This window comes from Oncorhynchus nerka, linkage group LG16, assembly GCF_034236695.1.
Source record: "Oncorhynchus nerka isolate Pitt River linkage group LG16, Oner_Uvic_2.0, whole genome shotgun sequence".
NCBI classification, from domain to species: Eukaryota; Metazoa; Chordata; class Actinopteri; order Salmoniformes; family Salmonidae; genus Oncorhynchus; species Oncorhynchus nerka.
Genome location: NC_088411.1, coordinates 35,346,844 through 35,368,755, shown reverse-complemented (window position 1 = coordinate 35,368,755; position 21,912 = coordinate 35,346,844). Strand labels below are relative to the sequence as shown.

General features: G+C 44.5%; 1 protein-coding gene across 3 annotated transcripts in view; it reads right to left on the bottom strand.

Annotated features, from left to right (window-relative positions):
• The window catches only part of LOC115144431 (hexokinase-1-like), a 32,399-nt gene extending 13,945 nt beyond the window's left edge, over positions 1-18,454 (bottom strand). Inside the window, exons 1-3 of one of the 3 annotated variants that reach the window (XM_029685477.2) lie at positions 18,355-18,454; positions 10,476-10,638; positions 1,793-1,941 (exon numbers count right to left, since the gene is read on the bottom strand). In XM_029685477.2, the coding sequence (XP_029541337.1) occupies positions 1,793-1,941; positions 10,476-10,638; positions 18,355-18,423 (381 nt within the window). In that variant the 5' untranslated portion in view covers positions 18,424-18,454. Of the gene's footprint in view, positions 1-1,792; positions 1,942-10,475; positions 10,639-12,771; positions 12,901-14,711; positions 14,968-18,354 lie in introns of those variants that run through there. The other 2 variants (XM_029685478.2, XM_029685476.1) reach the window with 2 other exon arrangements.
• Positions 18,455-21,912: the final 3,458 nt, after the last annotated feature.

Sequence of the window (21,912 nt, the reverse complement as noted above, 5' to 3'; positions counted from 1 at the left end):
AACCTGCCCGCTTGACCCTATCCCCTCCTCTCTTCTCCAGACCATTTCCGGAGACCTTCTCCCTTACCTCACCTCGCTCATCAACTCATCCCTGACCGCTGGCTACGTCCCTTCCGTCTTCAAGAGAGCGAGAGTTGCACCCCTTCTGAAAAAACCTACACTCGATCCCTCCGATGTCAACAACTACAGACCAGTATCCCTTCTTTCTTTTCTCTCCAAAACTCTTGAACGTGCCGTCCTTGGCCAGCTCTCCCGCTATCTCTCTCAGAATGACCTTCTTGATCCAAATCAGTCAGGTTTCAAGACTAGTCATTCAACTGAGACTGCTCTTCTCTGTATCACGGAGGCGCTCCGCACTGCTAAAGCTAACTCTCTCTCCTCTGCTCTCATCCTTCTAGACCTATCGGCTGCCTTCGATACTGTGAACCATCAGATCCTCCTCTCCACCCTCTCCGAGTTGGGCATCTCCCGGCGCGGCCCACGCTTGGATTGCGTCCTACCTGACAGGTCGCTCCTACCAGGTGGCGTGGCGAGAATCCGTCTCCTCACCACGTGCTCTCACCACTGGTGTCCCCCAGGGCTCTGTACTAGGCCCTCTCCTATTCTCGCTATACACCAAGTCACTTGGCTCTGTCATAACCTCACATGGTCTCTCCTATCATTGCTATGCAGACGACACACAATTAATCTTCTCCTTTCCCCCTTCTGATGATCAGGTGGCGAATCGCATCTCTGCATGTCTGGCAGACATATCAGTGTGGATGACGGATCACCACCTCAAGCTGAACCTCTGCAAGACGGAGCTGCTCTTCCTCCCGGGGAAGGACTGCCAGTTCCATGATCTCGCCATCACGGTTGACAACTCCATTGTGTCCTCCTCCCAGAGCCCTAAGAACCTTGGCGTGATCCTGGACAACACCCTGTCGTTCTCAACTAACATCAAGGCGGTGGCCCGTTCCTGTAGGTTCATGCTCTACAACATCCGCAGAGTACGACCCTGCCTCACACAGGAAGCGGCGCAGGTCCTAATCCAGGCACTCGTCATCTCCCGTCTGGATTACTGCAACTCGCTGTTGGCTGGGCTCCCTGCCTGTGCCATTAAACCCCTACAACTCATCCAGAACGCCGCAGCCCGTCTGGTGTTCAACCTTCCCAAGTTCTCTCACGTCACCCCGCTCCTCCGCTCTCCACTGGCTTCCAGTTGAAGTCGTCAGATCCGCTACAAGACCATGGTGCTTGCCTACGGAGCTGTGAGGGGAACGGCACCTCAGTACCTCCAGGCTCTGATCAGGCCCTACACCCAAACAAGGGCACTGCGTTCATCCACCTCTGGCCTGCTCGCCTCCCTACCACTGAGGAAGTACAGTTCCCGCTCAGCCCAGTCAAAACTGTTCGCTGCTCTGGCCCCCCAATGGTGGAACAAACTCCCTCACGACGCCAGGACAGCGGAGTCAATCACCACCTTCCGGAGACACCTGAAACCCCACCTCTTTAAGGAATACCTAGGATAGGATAAAGTAATCCCTCTCACCCCCCCCCCTTAAAAGATTTAGATGCACTACTGTTCCACTGGATGTCATAAGGTGAATGCACCAATTTGTAAGTCGCTCTGGATAAGAGCGTCTGCTAAATGACTTAAATGTTAATGTTAAATATCTATAACATATTTCTGTGTGAATTTGATCGGGTTACCCAAAAAGTTGCATATTGCAGTTTTACGTCTACTTATCTCAAGTCTGAATCGGGCCCTTAGACATTTATATATGGTTTGAGTTTGAATGGTACTCCGTACCTGAGTGCCGCTGCCATGGATGATGTCCTCAGGAGTGTCATAGACCTGGCTCTCCATCTGAACCGTCTGCTTCTTCTCATGGGACACCTTTACTCGCAGGATGCGGAAAGCAGAGCCTCCCAGATCCAGAGCAATGAAGTCCCCCTTCTCTGTAACAAGCAAAAACAATATGGATGTGTAACGTTCGTCGCACCTTCAAATGCATTTTATTATTATTCTGTGTTCCTCTGTTTTATGTACAGACGGAGTATCTTAATTTGAGCCAGTTTGCTACAGCTGGAAAATAATCCTGCAGCAACAGGAAATGTGAATTATTGTGTGGATTATAATGAATCATCATTTTCTGTAGGGGATGATGCATTGCAGTTCTCCTGCAACAGGGTGTTTAAATTAAGATCCTACATCTGTACTTTGTCTTTCTAAGAACACAACCAAATAAATGTTACCCTGGTGGGATAATAAAGTTAATATAATCTAATCTAATGTGGACACAGCAAGAACAGATGAGCCACTGGCACATAGTACTGATAGAGGTATGTAGGTTATAAATGTAGTTCTACGGTCACATTCCACAGAGACTGAACTCCTTGTGTTGCCCATGCCTGGGTTGACTATCCTTGTGTTGCCCATGCCTGGGTTGACTATCCTTGTGTTGCCCATGCCTGGGTTGACTATCCTTGTGTTGCACATGCCTGGGTTGACTATCCTTGTGTTGCCCATGCCTGGGTTGACTATCCTTGTGTTGCCCATGCCTGGGTTGACTATCCTTGTGTTGCCCATGCCTGTGTTGCCCATGCCTGGGTTGACTATCCTTGTGTTGCCCATGCCTGGGTTGACTATCCTGTTGCCCATGTGTTGCCCATGCCTGGGTTGACTATGCCCATGCCTGTGTTGCCCATGCCTGGGTTGACTATCCTTGTGTTGCCCATGCCTGGGTTGACTATCCTTGTGTTGCCCATGCCTGGGTTGACTATCCTTGTGTTGCCCATGCCTGGGTTGACTATCCTTGTGTTGCCCATGCCTGGGTTGACTATCCTTGTGTTGCCCATGCCTGGGTTGACTATCCTTGTGTTGCCCATGCCTGGGTTGACTTGTGTTGCCCATCCTTGTGTTGCCCATGCCTGGGTTGACTATCCTTGTGTTGCCCATGCCTGGGTTGACTATCCTTGTGTTGCCCATGCCTGGGTTGACTATCCTTGTGTTGCCCATGCCTGGGTTGACTATCCTTGTGTTGCCCATGCCTGGGTTGACTATCCTTGTGTTGCCCATGCCTGGGTTGACTATCCTTGTGTTGCCCATGCCTGGGTTGACTATCCTTGTGTTGCCCATGCCTGGGTTGACTATCCTTGTGTTGCCCATGCCTGGGTTGACTATCCTTGTGTTGCCCATGCCTGGGTTGACTATCCTTGTGTTGCCCATGCCTGGGTTGACTATCCTTGTGTTGCCCATGCCTGGGTTGACTATCCTTGTGTTGCCCATGCCTGGGTTGACTATCCTGTGTGCCCATTGCCCATGCCTGGGTTGACTATCCTTGTGTTGCCCATGCCCTGGGTTGACTATCCTTGACTATCCTTGTGTTGCCCATGCCTGGGTTGACTATCCTTGTGTTGCCCATGCCTGGGTTGACTATCCTTGTGCCCATGCCTGGGTTGCCCATGCCTGGGTTGACTATCCTTGTGTTGCCCATGCCTGGGTTGACTATCCTTGTGTTGCCCATGCCTGGGTTGACTATCCTTGTGTTGCCCATGCCTGGGTTGACTATCCTTGTGTTGCCCATGCCTGGGTTGCCTGCCCATGCCTGGGTTGACTATCCTTGTGTTGCCCATGCCTGGGTTGACTATCCTTGTGTTGCCCATGCCTGGGTTGGGTTGACTATCCTTGTGTTGCCCATGCCTGGGTTGACTATCCTTGTGTTGCCCATGCCTGGTTGCCCATGCCTGGGTTGACTATCCTTGTGTTGCCCATGCCTGGGACTGATCCTATCCTTGTGTTGCCCATGCCTGGGTTGACTATCCTTGTGTTGCCCATGCCTGGGTTGACTATGCCCCTTGTGACTATTGCCCATGCCTGGGTTGACTATCCTTGTGTTGCCCATGCCTTGGTTGACTATCCTTGTGTTGCACATGCCTGGCCCATGCCTTGACTATCCTTGTGTTGCCCATGCCTGGGTTGACTATCCTTGTGTTGCCCATGCCTGGGTTGACTATCCTTGTGTTGCCCATGCCTGGGTTGACTATCCTTGTGTTGCCCATGCCTGGGTTGACTATCCTTGTGTTGCCCATGCCTGGGTTGACTATCCTTGTGTTGCCCATGCCTGGGTTGACTATCCTTGTGTTGCCCATGCCTGGGTTGTTGACTGCCCATGCCTGGGTTGTGTTGCCCATGCCTGGGTTGACTATCCTTGTGATGCCCATGCCTGGGTTGACTATCCTTGTGTTGCCCATGCCTGGGTTGACTATCCTTGTGTTGCCCATGCCTGGGTTGACTATCCTTGTGTTGCCCATGCCTGGGCCCATTGACTATCCTTGTGTTGCCCATGCCTGGGTTGACTATCCTTGTGTTGCACATGCCTGGGTTGACTATCCTTGTGTTGCCCATGCCTGGGTTGCCCATGCCTGGGTTGACTATCCTTGTGATGCCCATGCCTGGGTTGACTATCCTTGTGTTGCCCATGCCTGGGTTGACTATCCTTGTGTTGCCCATGCCTGGGTTGACTATCCTTGTGTTGCCCATGCCTGGGTTGACTATCCTTGTGTTGCCCATGCCTGGGTTGACTATCCTTGTGATGCCCATGCCTGGGTTGACTATCCTTGTGTTGCCCATGCCTGGGTTGACTATCCTTGTGTTGCCCATGCCTGGGTTGACTATGTGTTGCCCATGCCTGGGTTGACTATCCTTGTGTTGCCCATGATGCCCATGCCTGGGTTGACTATCCTTGTGTTGCCCATGCCTGGGTTGACTATCCTTGTGTTGCCCATGCCTGGGTTGACTATCCTTGTGTTGCCCATGCCTGGGTTGACTATCCTTGTGTTGCCCATGCCCTGACTATCCTTGTGTTGATCCTTGTGTTGCCTATCCTGGGTTGACTATGCACATGCCTGGGTTGACTATCCTTGTGTTGCCCATGCCTGGGTTGACTATCCTTGTGTTGCCCATGCCTGGGTTGACTATCCTTGTGTTGCCCATGCCTGGGTTGACTATCCTTGTGTTGCCCATGCCTGGGTTGACTATCCTTGTGTTGCCCATGCCTGGGTTGACTATCCTTGTGTTGCCCATGCCTGGGTTGACTATCCTTGTGTTGCCCATGCCTGGGTTGACTATCCTTGTGTTGCCCATGCCTGGGTTGACTATCCTTGTGTTGCCCATGCCTGGGTTGACTATCCTTGTGTTGCCCATGCCTGGGCTGACTATCCTTGTGTTGCCCATGCCTGGGTTGACTATCCTTGCCCATGTTGCCCATGCCTGGGTTGACTATCCTTGTGTTGCCCATGCCTGGGTTGACTATCCTTGTGTTGCACATGCCTGGGTTGACTATCCTTGTGTTGCCCATGCCTGGGTTGACTATCCTTGTGTTGCCCATGCCTGGGTTGACTATCCTTGTGTTGCCCATGCCTGGGTTGACTATCCTTGTGTTGCCCATGCCTGGGTTGACTATCCTTGTGTTGCCCATGCCTGGGTTGACTATCCTTGTGTTGCCCATGCCTGGGTTGACTATCCTTGTGTTGCCCATGCCTGGGTTGACTATCCTTGTGTTGCCCATGCCTGGTTGCCCATGCCTGGGTTGACTATCCTTGTGTTGCCCATGCCTGGGTTGACTATCCTTGTGTTGCTTGTGTTGCCCATGCCTGGGTTGACTATCCTTGTGTTGCCCATGCCTGGGTTGACTATCCTTGTGTTGCCCATGCCTGGGTTGACTATCCTTGTGTTGCCCATGCCTGGGTTGACTATCCTTGTGTTGCCCATGCCTGGGTTGACTATCCTTGTGTTGCCCATGCCTGGGTTGACTATCCTTGTGTTGCCCATGCCTGGGTTGACTATCCTTGTGTTGCCCATGCCTGGGTTGACTATCCTTGTGTTGCCCATGCCTGGGTTGACTATCCTTGTGTTGCCCATGCCTGGGTTGACTATCCTTGTGTTGCCAATGCCTGGGTTGACTATCCTTGTGTTGCCCATGCCTGGGTTGACTATCCTTGTGTTGCCCATGCCCCATGCCTGTTGCCCATGCCTGGGTTGACTATCCTTGTGTTGCCCATGCCTGGTTGCCCATGCCTGGGTTGACTATCCTTGTGTTGCCCATGCCTGGGTTGACTATCCTTGTGTTGCCCATGCCTGCTGGCCCATGCCTGGGTTGACTATCCTTGTGTTGCCCATGCCTTGTGTTGGCCTTGACTATCCTTGTGTTGCCCATGCCTGGGTTGACTATCCTTGTGTTGCCCATGCCTGGGTTGACTATCCTTGTGTTGCCCATGCCTGGGTTGACTATCCTTGTGTTGCCCATGCCTGGGTTGACTATCCTTGTGTTGCCCATGCCTGGGTTGACTATCCTTGTGTTGCCCATGCCTGGGTTGACTATCCTTGTGTTGCCCATGCCTGGGTTGACTATCCTTGTGTTGCCCATGCCTGGGTTGACTATCTTGTGTTGCCCATGCCTGGGTTGCCCATGCCTGTGTTGCCCATGCCTGGGTTGACTATCCTTGTGTTGCCCATGCCTGGGTTGACTATCCTTGTGTTGCACATGCCTGTGTTGCCCATGCCTGGGTTGACTATCCTTGTGTTGCCCATGCCTGGGTTGACTATCCTTGTGTTGCCCATGCCTGGGTTGACTATCCTTGTGTTGCCCATGCCTGTTGCCCATGCCTGGGTTGACTATCCTTGTGTTGCCCATGCCTGGGTTGACTTGCCCATTGTGTTGCCCATGCCATGGGTTGACTATCCTTGTGTTGCCCATGCCTGGGTTGACTATCCTTGTGTTGCCCATGCCTGGGTTGACTATCCTTGTGTTGCCCATGCCTGGGTTGACTATCCTTGTGTTGCCCATGCCTGGGTTGACTATCCTTGTGTTGCCCATGCCTGGGTTGACTATCCTTGGTATTGCCATGCAAGAGTATATCAGTTTGGCTAAAGCTCCTGGCAACTCTTGCCAAAACTCCACTCTCCTGGGAATGAAAGACATTGTCAAACTGTCTTGAGAACATGTTACAATTAACGCAGTAGTACTTTATGGGCATGACAACTTCTCCTTTGAAAACCAACAGAACTGAAAAGTAAAAAAACAAAACAAGAGGAAATGCAACATTTGAACCCTAAAGGCCTACTGCATATATGATCTCTTACTCCATTCACAAGCTAATACCCTGACAGTGTGATGTATGCCACATTTGAACCCTAAAGGCCTACTGCATATATAATCTCTTACTCCATTCACAAGCTAATACCCTGACAGTGTGATGTATGCCACATTTGAACCCTAAAGGCCTACTGCATATATGATCTCTTACTCTATTCACAAGCTAATACCCTGACAGTGTGATGTATGCAACATTTGCTGTGATTTACTACAAAGTGATTGTTTGACAGGAAATGCTTTTTTAAAAATGTTTTTTATTTATTTTTTACATCCAATCCTAAAACACTGAGTGCAGACAGATTATCAACCTAATTCACCCTACTGCTGTCGCCTGACAACAATAAATCATTGCTAGGTTGGCTATCCGCTAGTTTTCACAGTCTGACAAATTGGTCTGCTGATAGGGGAAAGTGAGAAAGCTTCACTAACCACTCGTCTCTGAATTGCGCTTTCCTGATAGCATGTTAATAGATACTTTTTAGCCTACCAGTAGTTGATTCATTAGGTAATGATTGCACTAAACAGTTGCACTAACTTCAGTCAGTGTAGCGTTGCAACATTAGGCTATGTCAAGAGGTAGTCAAACCCATTAGACTTCCTTAACTGCTTGCTTCCTTGTTAATAAATTGACAAATATTTAAAGTGTGAATGACAGCAGAATTCAACAGCCTGGATGTTACTTATTAACACAGTAACAGTAGGAGTCTTAAAGGAGCAACTATACTGTATTTACAATATCCATCTGTATTAGTATCGTATTACTTACAAATGAAGACGCTGGAAATCACATGAAAGTATAGATAGCCTAGTGAAAACCATTGTTTGAAATCTTATTCTCGACCCTTCCACAATTCCCTATGGAATAAATGATTGAAGGAAGTACCATGTCACTGACGGTAGGAAACATTTGTGTTGCCGTAGCTGATAGACGTGTTCCATATAGTTGATAATGTTGACCATGCTCACACATAGCTCCCCAAGCTAATGCCTATAGGCTTCAGCTCAATGGCTTACCACAATCTTGTGGCACACAGGAGACCCGGGTTCCAACCCCGCCGGACACACACATAACACAGCCTTCCAACGAGTACAGACGGTAGAATCAGACACTGACTGCCTGTAAAAATCTGGAGGTGGGATTATGTGTAATCTATGGTGTAATCACAAGCTTTTGATAGGGTGCTGGGGGGCTTGAATATAGAATGCTTACACGCTGCAGCAAAGGCAGATTCTACCATGATTACATGGCAAGCTTGTCACTACAGTAGGCCTACAGAAATTCAGACGACAACAGTTCATTCATCATTGAATGAATGCATTGATGAACCCACTGGATGCTTCATTTGTCCATTTGAAACAGTTGATCAAAAAAATGTATCAACCTTCTGCTACTATAGATTAAGACACACCAGTTGTCACCAAATTCTAGCAAAGTTTACAAGTGTTGGACACAATAAGATGCAATTCTTCATGAATCAAACATTATTTCAACTTGCTGTATCAGGAACATCAGATAACCCTTTTCATTAAAATGGTTTGATTTGAATGTTGGCAGATCGAATGTGCTGCCAACTCATATTGACCCGCCCTGAAAGATCATAGGAGAATTGATGAAGTGAGATGTATGAGATTGTGTCCTTTAATATTGGTAAAATTAAATGTAGGTTGTACTCAGGAAATCAGATCCTCAAATGTTTATTGTGACTGTAACTCTAGCCAATGGGAGAAAAAAACTGAAACAATGCCACTTGACCATCTGGGGTGTAAATCATTCCGCCGATTCTGTAGCAAAGCGTTTCTTAAACGAAAGCAAATGGAATGAAATGGGGAGGGACTTATCTGAATTTGTCCAATAAAAACTCTAATTTTAACATCTCAGGCTAATGATTACACCCCAGGATTCTTTCTCACACCTAGATGTGTAGAGATGTACGATCTTCATTTCAGCAGTTTCTCACAGCAGGAAAGTAATTCTGCAGCAGAGGAAATGTGAATTATTAATGGACATTTTTGTAGGGGTTTATAAATGTTTTGGTTGAGCTAACCTAACATATAAGGCGTAAAAGAAATGCCTTATGGTCTTGACAAGAAGAAGAAAAAAAACTGTTGGGGGAGGTTCTCTTCTGCACTGTTCAACCAATCCAGTAAATGTGGAGGAGGAGTTAAGACAGAGTGTTGCCTTGTTAACGTCCAAAAGCTGAAGTAGCGTCACATATTTTACTACTGTTGTTGAATTATTTGTTACTTTCTATTTTACATTTTTTACTTAACACATATTTCTATTAAAACTTCACTGTTGGTTAAGGGCTTGTAAGTAAGCATTTCACTGTAAGGTCTGCGTTTCAAACTCATAAAAGACAGACCCTCCTCCACTCACCCTCGCCTTATGCCCTTTGGGGAATCCCCGCGGCCATCTTTGTCGTTGGTCCAAATGATTAGCCAAGCAAGGGAAGTTGGTAACATCAGCCCCTCAGCCCTCGTTTTTGATCGAGTTTGCGAGTGTACAATTATGTTCACTACGGGTCTGAAACACCCCATAATTCAATTCTTAATGACTGTACATCCACTAAGAAAACTCAGCCAAAATGTAAAACCAACATTAATATGGAGAAGTCAACATACAAGTGTAAATAAGTTAGAAATTGTGTTACTAATGCACGATGACTCAAACACGTATGATAACAGTAGATGTTTTTGTTTGGTTTAGCTTTTGGAAACGTTAACTTGCGAACATAACTTTCCCTGACATCACACTCATACATCGATTTACCCGATATAGTAGGATGACTAACATTCGATGTCTGTGGATGCGTTGTCTTCTAGTCAAGATATGAAGTGCAATCATAATTGAATTTCGCGCATATAAGGCACACACACAACAGTTCCATAATGACTGAAAACACAACAATGGGATGAACGAGTGACAAATTTCCAGGCAAGAGTGGTCCATTTAAAATGGATTTATTCTTCCCTCGCTCCTTTCCCTGAAAGTGTCATCTCGTCAGACGTCATAATACGTTATCAGAGGTGTCCACTTAATTGGAGGGCTGAGGGGAGAAGGTGTGTCTTAAGTGTTTGGAATGCAGCTTGTTGGGGGACTCAGCAGAGGTCAAATCAAGGCTGACATTCTAAAGTGGAAATTACGAACTTTAGAAGCCTTTTTTAAAGTTTGAATATACTACAAGTTTGTATTTCCTGGTGTGCAGTACATGTCCTGAAACTAATTAAGATCCTACACCAGTAACTGTACAAATCTTTAACATGTTACATCTTGTCCCTTTTAAAGAAAGGCATACATTTCCCACAATTCTTCTTCATCTGAATATCCATGCTCACCTGAACCGTCAGGAATGGACCTGACGAAGGTGGGCAGCATCTTGACGGTTGCTGTGGGGTTGGTGTCCTGGCCCAGCCCATTTCCCAGCTCCATCCTGAAGCGCTTCATGATGTCCAACAGCGTCTCGTCGGAGAAACGCATGGCGTACAGGTACTTATCGATCTGAAAGACATCAACACATCATCATCATCATTGATCACTCGTGGCTCACATCAACACCATTATCCCAGAAACCCTAGACCCACTTAATTTGCATACCGCTCCAACAGATCCACAGATGATGCAATCTCTATTGCACTCAACACGGCCCTTTCCCACCTGAACAAAAGGAACACCTATGTGAGAATGCTATTCATTGACTAAAGCTCAGTGTTCAACACCATAGTGCCCTCAAAGCTCAACACTAAGCTAAGGACCCTGGGACTAAACACCTCCCTCTGCAACTGGATCCTGGACTTCCTGACGGGCCACCCCAGGTGGTAAGGGTAGGTAACAACACATCCGCCACGTTGATCCTCAACACGGGGGCCCCTCAGGGGTGCGTGCTCAGTCCCCTCCTGTACTCCCTATTCACTCATGACTGCATGGCCAGGCACAAGTCCAACACCATCATCAAGTTTTCATATTACACAACAGTGGTAGACCTGATCACCAACAATGATGAGACAGCCTATAGGAAGGTCAGAGACCTGGCCATGTGGTGCCAGGACAACAACCTCAACGTGATCAAGACAAAGGAGATGATTGTGTACTACAGGAAAAGGAGGACCGAGCACGCCCCATTCTCATCAACAGGGCTGTAGTGGAACAGGTTGAGAGCTTCAAGTTCCCTTGGTGTCCACATCACCAACAGACTGTCATGGTCCAAACACACTAAGACAGTTGTGAAGAGGGCACGACAAAGCCTATTCCCACTCAGGAAACTGAAAAGATTTGGTATGGGTCCTCAGATCCTCAAAAGGTTTTACAGCTGCACCATCGAGAGCATCCTGACTGGTTGCATCACTGCCTGGTATGGCAACTGCTCGGTCTCCGACTGCAAGGCACTAAAGAGGGTAGTGCGTTCGGCCCATTACATCACTGGGGCTAAGCTTCCTGCCATCCAGGACCTCTATACCAGGAGGTGTCAGAGGAAGGCCCTAAAAATTGTCAAAGACTCCAGCTACCCTAGTCATAGACTGCACGGCAAGCGGTACCGGAGCGCTAGAGTCTAGGTCCAAAAGGCTTCTTACCAGCTTCTACCACCAAGCCATAAGACTCCTGAACAGCTAATCAAAGGGCTACCCAGATACCTCTTTACGCTGCTGCTGCTCTCTGTTTATTATCTATGCATAGTCACTTTAACTACATGTACATATTACCTCAATTACCTCAACTAACCGGTGCCCCCGCACATCGACTTTGTATCGGTACCCCGTGTATATAGCCCCGCTATTGTTATTTTACTACTGTTGTTGAATTATTTGTTACTTTCTATTTTACTTAACACATATTTCTATTAAAACTTCACTGTTGGTTAAGGGCTTGTAAGTAAGCATTTCACTGTAAGGTCTACCTACACCTGTTGTATTCAGCGCATGTGACAAATAAGGTTTGATTTGACAACCACCTTCTTCTTGAGGGAAATGTTTCATTCAGTTTAATCCACTCATCATTCATACATCAACATTCAAAACATTAAGATTATTTTATCTGCTTTGTCCTTGAAATGGAACACAAATGGTCTCACAAACGACACCAAAAGTTACAAAACATTCAAGTAATACTCGTAATTCAGCTGTCCTTTTACATACTGGGCCTAGTGACATGAAGGCCACACCTCTGACCCTTAATCTTGGGAGAGTGAGCCGTTCTCTCTAAAGCCTTTCCACATCTGTCCATGTGAATGAAGGCAGCACTAGTGAAATAAAACAGGAGTTTATTTGAGGACAGAGCTCTATTGAGCTACCTCGAGACATTCCAGTAACGAGCTAGACAGTACCGGTCTGTAACAAGAGGAATAAAACTGAAAGGAATTTATGTGAGATATAAAATGATTGGGTTAACACTAACTGTATAAACTTTACTATTCCAATGCAGGAAATATAAAAAGCAAGTCATGATGATTGTCATACAGTACATAGAGTCAGCATTGCTATAAAACATTAGTAACACACACCATACAGTGCCTTCACACCCCTTAACTTTTTACACATTTTGTTGTGTAACAGCCTGGTTCAGATTGAGGAACAAAAATTAAAACACATATATGCAAATATTGTACAATCCAGGTGTGCAAAGCTCTCAGAGACTTACCCAGAAAGGTTCAAAACGGTCATCGCTGCCAAATGAGATTCTAGCATTTATTGTCTCAGAGATGTGAATACTTAAGTAAATTTTCAATAAATTTGCTGAAATGTATAAAAACATGTTTTCACTTTGTCATTATTGGATATTGTATTTAATACATTTTCAAATCAGGCTGAAACAAAATCAACATTGTGGAATAAGTCAAGAGGTATGAATACTTTCTGAAGGCACTGTACATATCAGTCATTTATGAAGAATGCGTGGGGTTCCTGTTCCAGGGGTTAAATATTACACATATTTCCTGTTCTAACCATTTCATCAGCCTTGAGATTAGGCTGATGAAATTTGGTAATACGTTTTTTTTTCAAACATGTAGTATTATTTATAGTAGTTTTGTAGACACAATTAACCCAGTAAGGAATGCTTGGTATTGACTGAAAATGGCTGCCCGTTGAACCTTCATTGCATTGTGTTCAGAACACCGTTTGAGAGTTTAACCTGATAACCAAATGTAATATGGGTGTGTTTCTCTAGCCACAAGCTAAAAGCCTTCGAGTATGCCAAACAAATATTTCGATATGTCAATGTTTTTTTAACTACCACAGCACACATCGCAATAAAGGAGTGAGGATATGTATAAACTTAGCTTTCACTGGTGACTTTTTACAGTCATCACATTGTTTCCTGTTTCCTAAAGATGTGGAATGGGAGTGTGGCCTGTTAGCACGTATGACATATTAATCACGTAAATGAGTCAGTACAAATACACACAATCTATGTGATACCTATGCCGCATTCCTTATCCTTGATCATATTGCACATACTGTTAAAAAAAAGTGAGAGGATATTGCACAATTAAGGAAGATTGGATTGTACAACACCTAAATGTTTTAGATTCCTTTTTAGAGTTGCGTCAATTGAGAACACATGGGTTCTCTTTCTAGTAGTTTCCTACATGAACTGAGTTGATGAGCAAAACAGCAGACTTAGAGGGGGAAATAACTCTAAAAAAAATGTACTTGCAGCTGACCAAACACGTAAAAGCACATACATCTTTTGATCGCTGTTTTGGCCTGTTACAAAACACTAGTCGAGCCCAACAACTTGCAACGGAATGTTTCATTCATTAGCACTACAAGTCATGCAGCAGCACATCTCAGACATCCACACAAATAACCTTCAGAGAATATATAACCTGTACCTCGCTGTAATTTGTTTACCCGGATGTGCCAGAGAAATCTAAAGATGTTTGATACTTCTGAATAATTGCTGGTTTTAATCTAGTGACATTACATTTACCACAAGGATATAGGTTTGCCAGCTAGAGTATGTACTTGCTAGCTTTTCTTTAGGCACATTTGCCACTAACACACCCTAGCCAGTAGTCCTACAACAGCCAAGAGAGGAGGTATGGGGCAGTTCCAACATGCACATTCTCAACGTTTGCATTCCTTTCTCTCTCAACAATGACAGAGTGAAATCATTACAGCAAGGGCCTCCAGGAAGCTGGTGGAGGCAATGTCATTCGGCGGCTGAAACCTGACCCTCTGCTCATAAGAGGTGGGTAGCTTTAGATGCTCCTGACCTCTCACAGGGTTAGAGTTACCACACCCTACACATTCATTCACAACAGACGTGGAAAAACCCGTGGCCCACTGCTCAGGGCAGCCCACATCCTGGTTTCAAGGACATTGCATTGGTACAGACAAGATGCCCTGACCAAACCTGTAAACGCTGCTGCACGCTATCACAACACAGGGAAACGTAACCATGACTCTAGTAAGAGAGAATTTACCAACTTCGGGGCACTCGATAAGCCCAGGGCTTCAGATTATGTCACATTTTGTCACATGGCCCTGAGCTCTGTGCCTCAAAGCTGTCCTATTTTTAGGAGGAAGGTAGCAACGGCTCTGCCTGCTGTAGCAAGGTCCCTACAGGGCACTCACCTTTTTGACTTTATCATCCTTCAACTCAGTGAAGAAGTAGGCCAGAAGCTGTGCTGCTATCATCCTGTCCACCGATGTGGTGAAGGAGAAATGGAGAGCTAAAAAAAAGGGAAATCCCTATAGTCTCTTCTCACTGGTGAGGAGGTTAAAACAAGCTCACAGTTTCAAACAAAGCAGTCATGTATGGGGCTCCTACACAGATCAGTACTATCGCAACACTCTCTCCCTGGGTCCAGGAAGTCAGACTATGTGGAGTAAGTTTAGCTTGCATGAGATGCACGCAGTAGGGGGGCTGGGATGGGGACTGGTTTAAGCCCTTCCTTCTGCCTGTGCTCTGATTGGCTGAACTGCTGAAGCCAGGGCCTCCCGGGCAGAACCCAGCCGAAAGGGTGGCTGGCTGGCTGCCTGCAGTACACACTCTCTTTCACAAGAACATCGGGTGGGGGAGGAAACAAGGAAGTAGAGGAGAGAGGAGGAGGGGAAAAAGAGAACCGGTCTCAATCCTTTTTTTTAAACCAACAGGCATGTTCAGCACGTTACTGTGGTGATGGCTCATAGGGTTTAAACAGTAGGCAGGGAGGGGTTAGGTTACGTTGAATTGTCCTTGCTCTTGGGTTGAGCTTGTATCACTCGAGTGTCCTCCTCTGACCCCCAAAGCTCTTTTTCTCTTTTCTCTGCATGTTGTCAGGGAGCTCTGTAAGCTGACTAATATATTTCTCTGGACTGCCCCTACTGGACGCTGCTGCTGTCTGTTACTGCACTGCTGCCTACAATGGGCAGTGGTACAAGCTGCCTGAAGGACACTTGTAGGGTGTTGTAAAGGTTTAAGATGTGGCTTAGAGGTCCAGTTGTGTTGCAATGGCAAAGCAACTGACTGTATGACCACTACAAATTAATAACACGTTTGATTTTCAAATATACACAAAACAGAAAAAAAACGAGTTTCGTGTATTTTGGTAAGTCTGTTGTTAACAATTTAGAACGTCCCCCTGTTAAATAAGGAATTCAGGCTGAATCCAGGTTACGTTTTGTTCTCTGTCTCACACACTGTGAGTGGTGTGTATAAATGGATGTGGTTCAGCTCACGAGGGTCAGATGACACACCCCTGACGTGAGCTATTCTCTGAAACACGAGTCCTCTATCCAACCTCTCCCCCACACCTCCCTGCTCCCCTCCCAACTGCTGTAATTGAGCAGGAGGGATTGTCACTGCATTTGTCTGGTAATTGCAGAGCTACCAGGGGAAGTTAAGTCATCAGGGGAAGTTAAGTTCTCTCTTACTCACTTCTTTTGAACAAGGTTCAGGGTTTTTGAACAAGGTTCAGAGTTTGCTCACACACTTTCTTTGGACACTGTGCTAACAAACCTTAAAACGAGCTTCAATGCCCTACAACACTCCTTCTTTGGCCTCCAACTACTCTTAAATGCAAGTAAAAGTAAATGCATGCTCTTCAACCGATCAAGAGCCCGCATCCGCCCACCCGACTAACACCACTACTCTGGACGGTTCTGACTTAGAATATGTGGACAACTACAAATATCTAGGTGTCTGGTTAGACTGTAAACTCTCCTTCCAGACTCACATTAAGCATCTACAATCCAAAATTACATCTAGAATTGTCTTCCTATTTCGCAACAAAGCCTCCTTCATTCATGCTGCCAAACATACTCCCATAAAACTGACTATCCTACAGATCCTTGATTTCGGCGATGTCATTTACAAAATAGCCTCCAACACTCTACTCAGCAAATTGGATGTAGTCTATCACAGCGTCATCCGTTTTATCACTAAAGCCCCATATTCTACCTACCTCTGCGACCTGTATGCTCTCGTTGGCTGGCCCTCGCTACATATTCGTCGCCAAACCCACTGGCTCCAGGTCATCTATAAGTCTTTGCTAGGTAAAGCCCGACCTTATCTCAGCTCACTGGTCACCATAGCAACGCCCACCCGTGGCACACGCTCCAGCAGGTATATTTCACTTATCATCCCCAAAGCCAACAGCTCCTTTCTCTGCCTTTCCTTCCAGTGCTCTGCTGCCAATGACTAGAACAAATTGCAAAAATCAGAAGCTGGAGACTTAATATCTCCCTCTCTAACTTTAAGCATTTGCTGTCAGAGCAGTTTGCCGATCACTGTACCTTTACACAGCCCATCTGTAAAAAGAACACCCAACTACCTCATCCCCATGTTGTTTTTGTTGTTGCTCTTTTGCACCCCAGTATCTCTACTTGCACATCATCATCTACACATCTATCACTCCAGTGTTAATGCTAAATTGTAATTATTTCACCACTATGGCCTATTTATTGCCTTACCTCCCTAATCTTACTACATTTGCACACACTGTACATAGATTTTTCTATTGTGTTATTGACTGTACATTTGTTTATCCCATGTGTAACTGGGTTGTTGTTCTTGGTCACACTGCTTTGTTTTATCTTGGCCAGGTTGCAGTTGTAAATGAGAACTTGTGTCAACTGGCCTACCTGGTTAAATAAAAGTGAAATAAAAATAGAATTAAAATATATTTCAGAATTTAGAAATAGTGGAAGAAGAACAGGTTGACGGGGGGAAATGTGTGTGTGTGTGTGAGGAACGTTAGAGAGAGACAGAGACTGAAAGCAGGGTAGAGAGAGGGCTCCAGCACACCTGCTGAACTCAATCATCGGTTTACAATTTTAAAGACAATGAAAGTAGATCTGTTACCATGTAGTTAACGCTTCAGTATTCACAGAAACCTAAATCCACTAGGCTTGGGTTTTCCATCAATACTAATAAAACAGGGAATTCATTCAAAATGTTAAAACTTATTACTCAGCTATAGTATACTATAGAGGCTGAGGTGTGATTGTTACATATTGGATATGCATGCACAGACACACAACCAATCAACAGACTTTACAAACATAAAGTGATTTCCTGTCAGTGGCAGTTTCAGTTAGAATCACCATGGTGACAACCTAAATTATGTTTACACAGTAGATAACGGAGAGGAAATGTTCCTCCAAAGAGCTGGGATGAGTAGGAATTCACACTGAGCAATAGAATGTGATTTTGATCATGTGCAATGTATGAGTCACGTTTTATGAGGTGACCATTCAAATATTCACTTTATTTTACAGCCACACATAGAGTGAACAGTTTGAACCTGGTGGGGAGAAAATCACAATAATATGTGTCCCCCTATGCTGGGGTATTCATTTTAGATTTAAAAAAATATATATATATTAATATTATGTATATATATATTTTTTTTACAGAAACATTGAAATACTAGAAGTAATACTGTAACACAAATAATTTGCATTATACTTGTATATACTTGTCTATTGTCACATAAGTGATTCAGTTCGAGTGGTCCACAGAAGGTCAGTGGTGTTCATCAACAAAACATCTTCAGGCAATGTTGTGAACAAGCCATGTACATCAGTTTTCATACAAATTATCCAGCTCCCAACTTTTCTATCTATCACACAGCTAATGCCGTATGTTCCTGTCCAAGAATCCAATTAACAAACACTCACTACGATATTAAGTAATGGCTTCAGTTGAATTTGCTTTATTCAGCTAACTATAATGCACATTCATGATAAGCCTAGCATATCCCTCCACTTAATGAGATAGTTGAGTGATACGTACAGTAGGATGTGGTAAAATATCTGCATCATCTCTCACTTCGTCTATCTTCAATCTCTTCATGTTCTCCATGGTTGAAGGAAAATGGAAAGTCTTCTCCTCAATAAGATTAGGTAATCTCAAAGTAAATCAGTGCTACCAACTTGTTCCTCCAGATAGGATTGGTCGGGATTTGAGAGAGGGTGATTCATTATATAATCAAATGGTGACTATGCTACTTCGCCGGGGCCAGTGTGTCTGCAGTCCTTCAGAATCACATATCTATGCTGATTCCCCTTGTGATACTGTATTTCTATCTGAAAGCTCTTATTGTTACAACATGAAAAAAACAAGACTACTGAATGAATGCACCCAAATATCTTCAGCCAAAGGAGCAACAAAGGCTTCATTAAATCTGCTAGACACCTTGCCTCTCTTTAGAAATGCACAAAGAAATCACAGGTTGGCCCAATGCCATCGAAGGGACCATCACAATTCTTAAAATAGTCATAATCATCCTATACATTGAGGGGGTATGTACAGTATGTCAGTACATAGTGCTGTTTATATGCTGGTTTTGCGAGTGTGACCTACAGCATGCAGCAGCCCCTAAACCTGAATGAGCTGAATCATTAACCCAGGAGGCTAGGTCTTTACTAGGACAGAGAGGGATTACCGTGAGCAAGGTTTTCCTCTACTTCTGTGTATGGTCTTATGACGTAGCATGCAGCAGCCCTGGTTTAACTATTCTATTTAATCCCACTAGGGGTCTAATTTAGCCAGCATACAGTTGAAGTCGGAAGTTTACATACACCTTAACCAAATAAATTTAAACTCAGTTTTTCACAATTCCTGACATTTAATCAGAGTAAAAATTACCTGTTTTAGGTCAGTTAGGATCACCACTTTATTTTAAGAATGTGAAATGTAAGAATAATAGTACATAAAAGCTGAAATAAACCATTCTATTTCTTTCATCACAATCCCAGTGGGTCAAAAGTTTACATACACACAATTAGTATTTGGTAGCATTGCCTTTAAATTGTTTAACATTCGGTGAGCCTTCCACAAGCTTCCCACAATAAGTTGGCTGAATTTTGGACCATTCCTCCTGAGAGAGCTGACGTAACTGAGCTAGGTTTGTAGGCCTTCTTGCTCACACACGCCTTTTCAGTTCTGCCCAAACATTTTCTATAGGATTGAGGTCAGGGCTTTGTGACGGCCACTCCAGTACCTTGACTTTGTTGTCCTTAAGTCATTTTGCCACAACGTTGGAAGTATACTTGGGGTCATTGTCCATTTGGAAGACCCATTTGCGACCAAGCTTTAACTTATGTCTTGAGATGTTGCTTCAATATATCCACATACTTTTCTTTCCTCATGATGCCATCTATTTTGTGAAGTGCACCAGGCCCTCCTGCAGCAAAGCATTCCCACAACATGATGCTGCCACCCCCATTCTTCACTGTTGGGATGGTGTTCTTCGGCTTGGAAGCTTCCCCCTTTTTCCTCCAAACATAACGATGGTCATTATGGCCAAACAGTTCTATTTTTGTTTCATCAGACCAGAGGACATTTCTCCAAAAAGTACAATCTTTGTCCCCATGTGCAGTTGCAAACCGTAGTCTGGCTTATGGCGGTTTTGGAGCAGTGGCTTCTTCCTTGCTGAGCGGACTTTCAGGTTATGTCAATATAGGACTAATTTTACTGTGGATATAGATACTTTTGTACCCGTTTCCTCCAGCATCTGCACAAGGCTCTTTGCTGTTGTTCTGGGATTGATTTGCACTTTTCACACAAAAATACGTTCATCTCTAGAAGACTAGAGCGTTATGACGGCTGTGTGGTGCCATGGTGTTTATACTTGCGTACCGTTGTTTGTACAGATGAACGTGGTACCTTCAGGCGTTTGGAAATTGCACCCAAGGATGAACCAGACTTGTGGAGGTATACCATTTTTTCCCTGAGGTCTTGGTTAATTTCTTTTGATTTTCCCATGATGTCAAGCAAAGAGGCACTGGGTTTGAAGGTACGCCTTGAAATACATCCACAGGTACACCTCCATTTGACGCAAATGATGTCGATTAGCCTATCAGAAGCTTCTAAAGTCATGACATAATTTTGTGGAATTTTCCAAGCTGTTTAAAGGCACAGTCAACTCAGTGTATGTAAACTTCCGACCCACTGGAATTGTGATACAGTGAATTATAAGTGAAATAATCTGTCTGTAAACAATTGTTGGAAAAATGACGTGTGCCATGCACAAATTAGATGTCCTAACCGACTTGCCAAAACTATAGTTTGTTAACAAGAAATGAGTGGTTGAAAAACTAGTTTTAATGACTCCAACCTAAGTGTATGTAAACTTCCGACTTCAACTGTAATAGGGGACATTCCAATGTTGTAACACAGGATATGAATAAAAATGAATCACTTTACCTGACTGTGTAATTTAATCCTACAGGAGGTGAAAATTGAATATAGATTTGTAAACCATTGGTAAGTGTCAATATGTCTTACTCAACACATGCTAAATACTAAGAAATTAGGTTTCCTCAGAGGTTCTTTGGGAAGGGTGATGGGTCAGTGTGGTTCCACAAAGAACCATTTGAGTACTTGAATGGTTCCTTGCAGTTCAAAAAAAAAAATATTTCCTCTTTTAGTGGTATTTCAAATGTAGGGGTGGCGGCTCATTGGAATATTTTGGGGTATGGTTTGAGCACTGCTCGTTTTGTGCAACCATGAGTGAGCGTGTCATTCCAGTTTATCAATTCTGTTGTGTTATGCAATTATTACATGTTAGATGAAAGACAATGGCCAGTAATGGTGTCTTGTGAAAGACTCACAAATGGCCTTGTGTCACTTGAAAATGGTTGACTACTGTAAATCTAATTCAGTAGTTCTCAAGTCTCTCTGTTCCGGAGCTAGCACAACTGATTCAACTTGATAATAAACACAATAATAAAACCTATGGAATTTTAACAATGTAATAAGGCTATTAATCCAGAATAAAAAAGCTTGTATTGTTCTAAAAAACTTTTTAGATTGAGAAAGGTTATTTATAGAACCATTTTCCATAAAGGTTCTATAAAGAGCTATAAAAAGGGTTCTATATAGCACCAAAAAGGGTTGTAACCATAGCGGAACCCTTTTTTGGTGCTATATAGAACCTTTATGGTTCTTTATAGAATCTTAGGTAAGGGTTATTTATAGCGCAATACAGGTTCCATTTAGAACCTTGAGCATGGTTCTTTACAGAACCTTAAAAAAAGGTTCCATATAGATCCTTTGATAGGACAAACTCCACGAGACACTGCGGCGCCAGAGCCTTGACTGTGTCCTTGAGGATTCTGGAGAAGCTGAACAGTTCAAGAGGTACTGTGTAAGATGTGTTCTGTTGTGCTTTAAAACTGTGCCAAAGTCTGGACTAGGTGTTAGTTTGACTCCAAACTACATGCTGTCAAAGTATGGACTAGGTGTTAGTTTGACTCCTGACTACATGTTTTAACTGGCTACGAGACTATTGCAGCTCTGTGCATGTAACATTTATTGACAATTTAGATAGTACACACAATGAAGGGA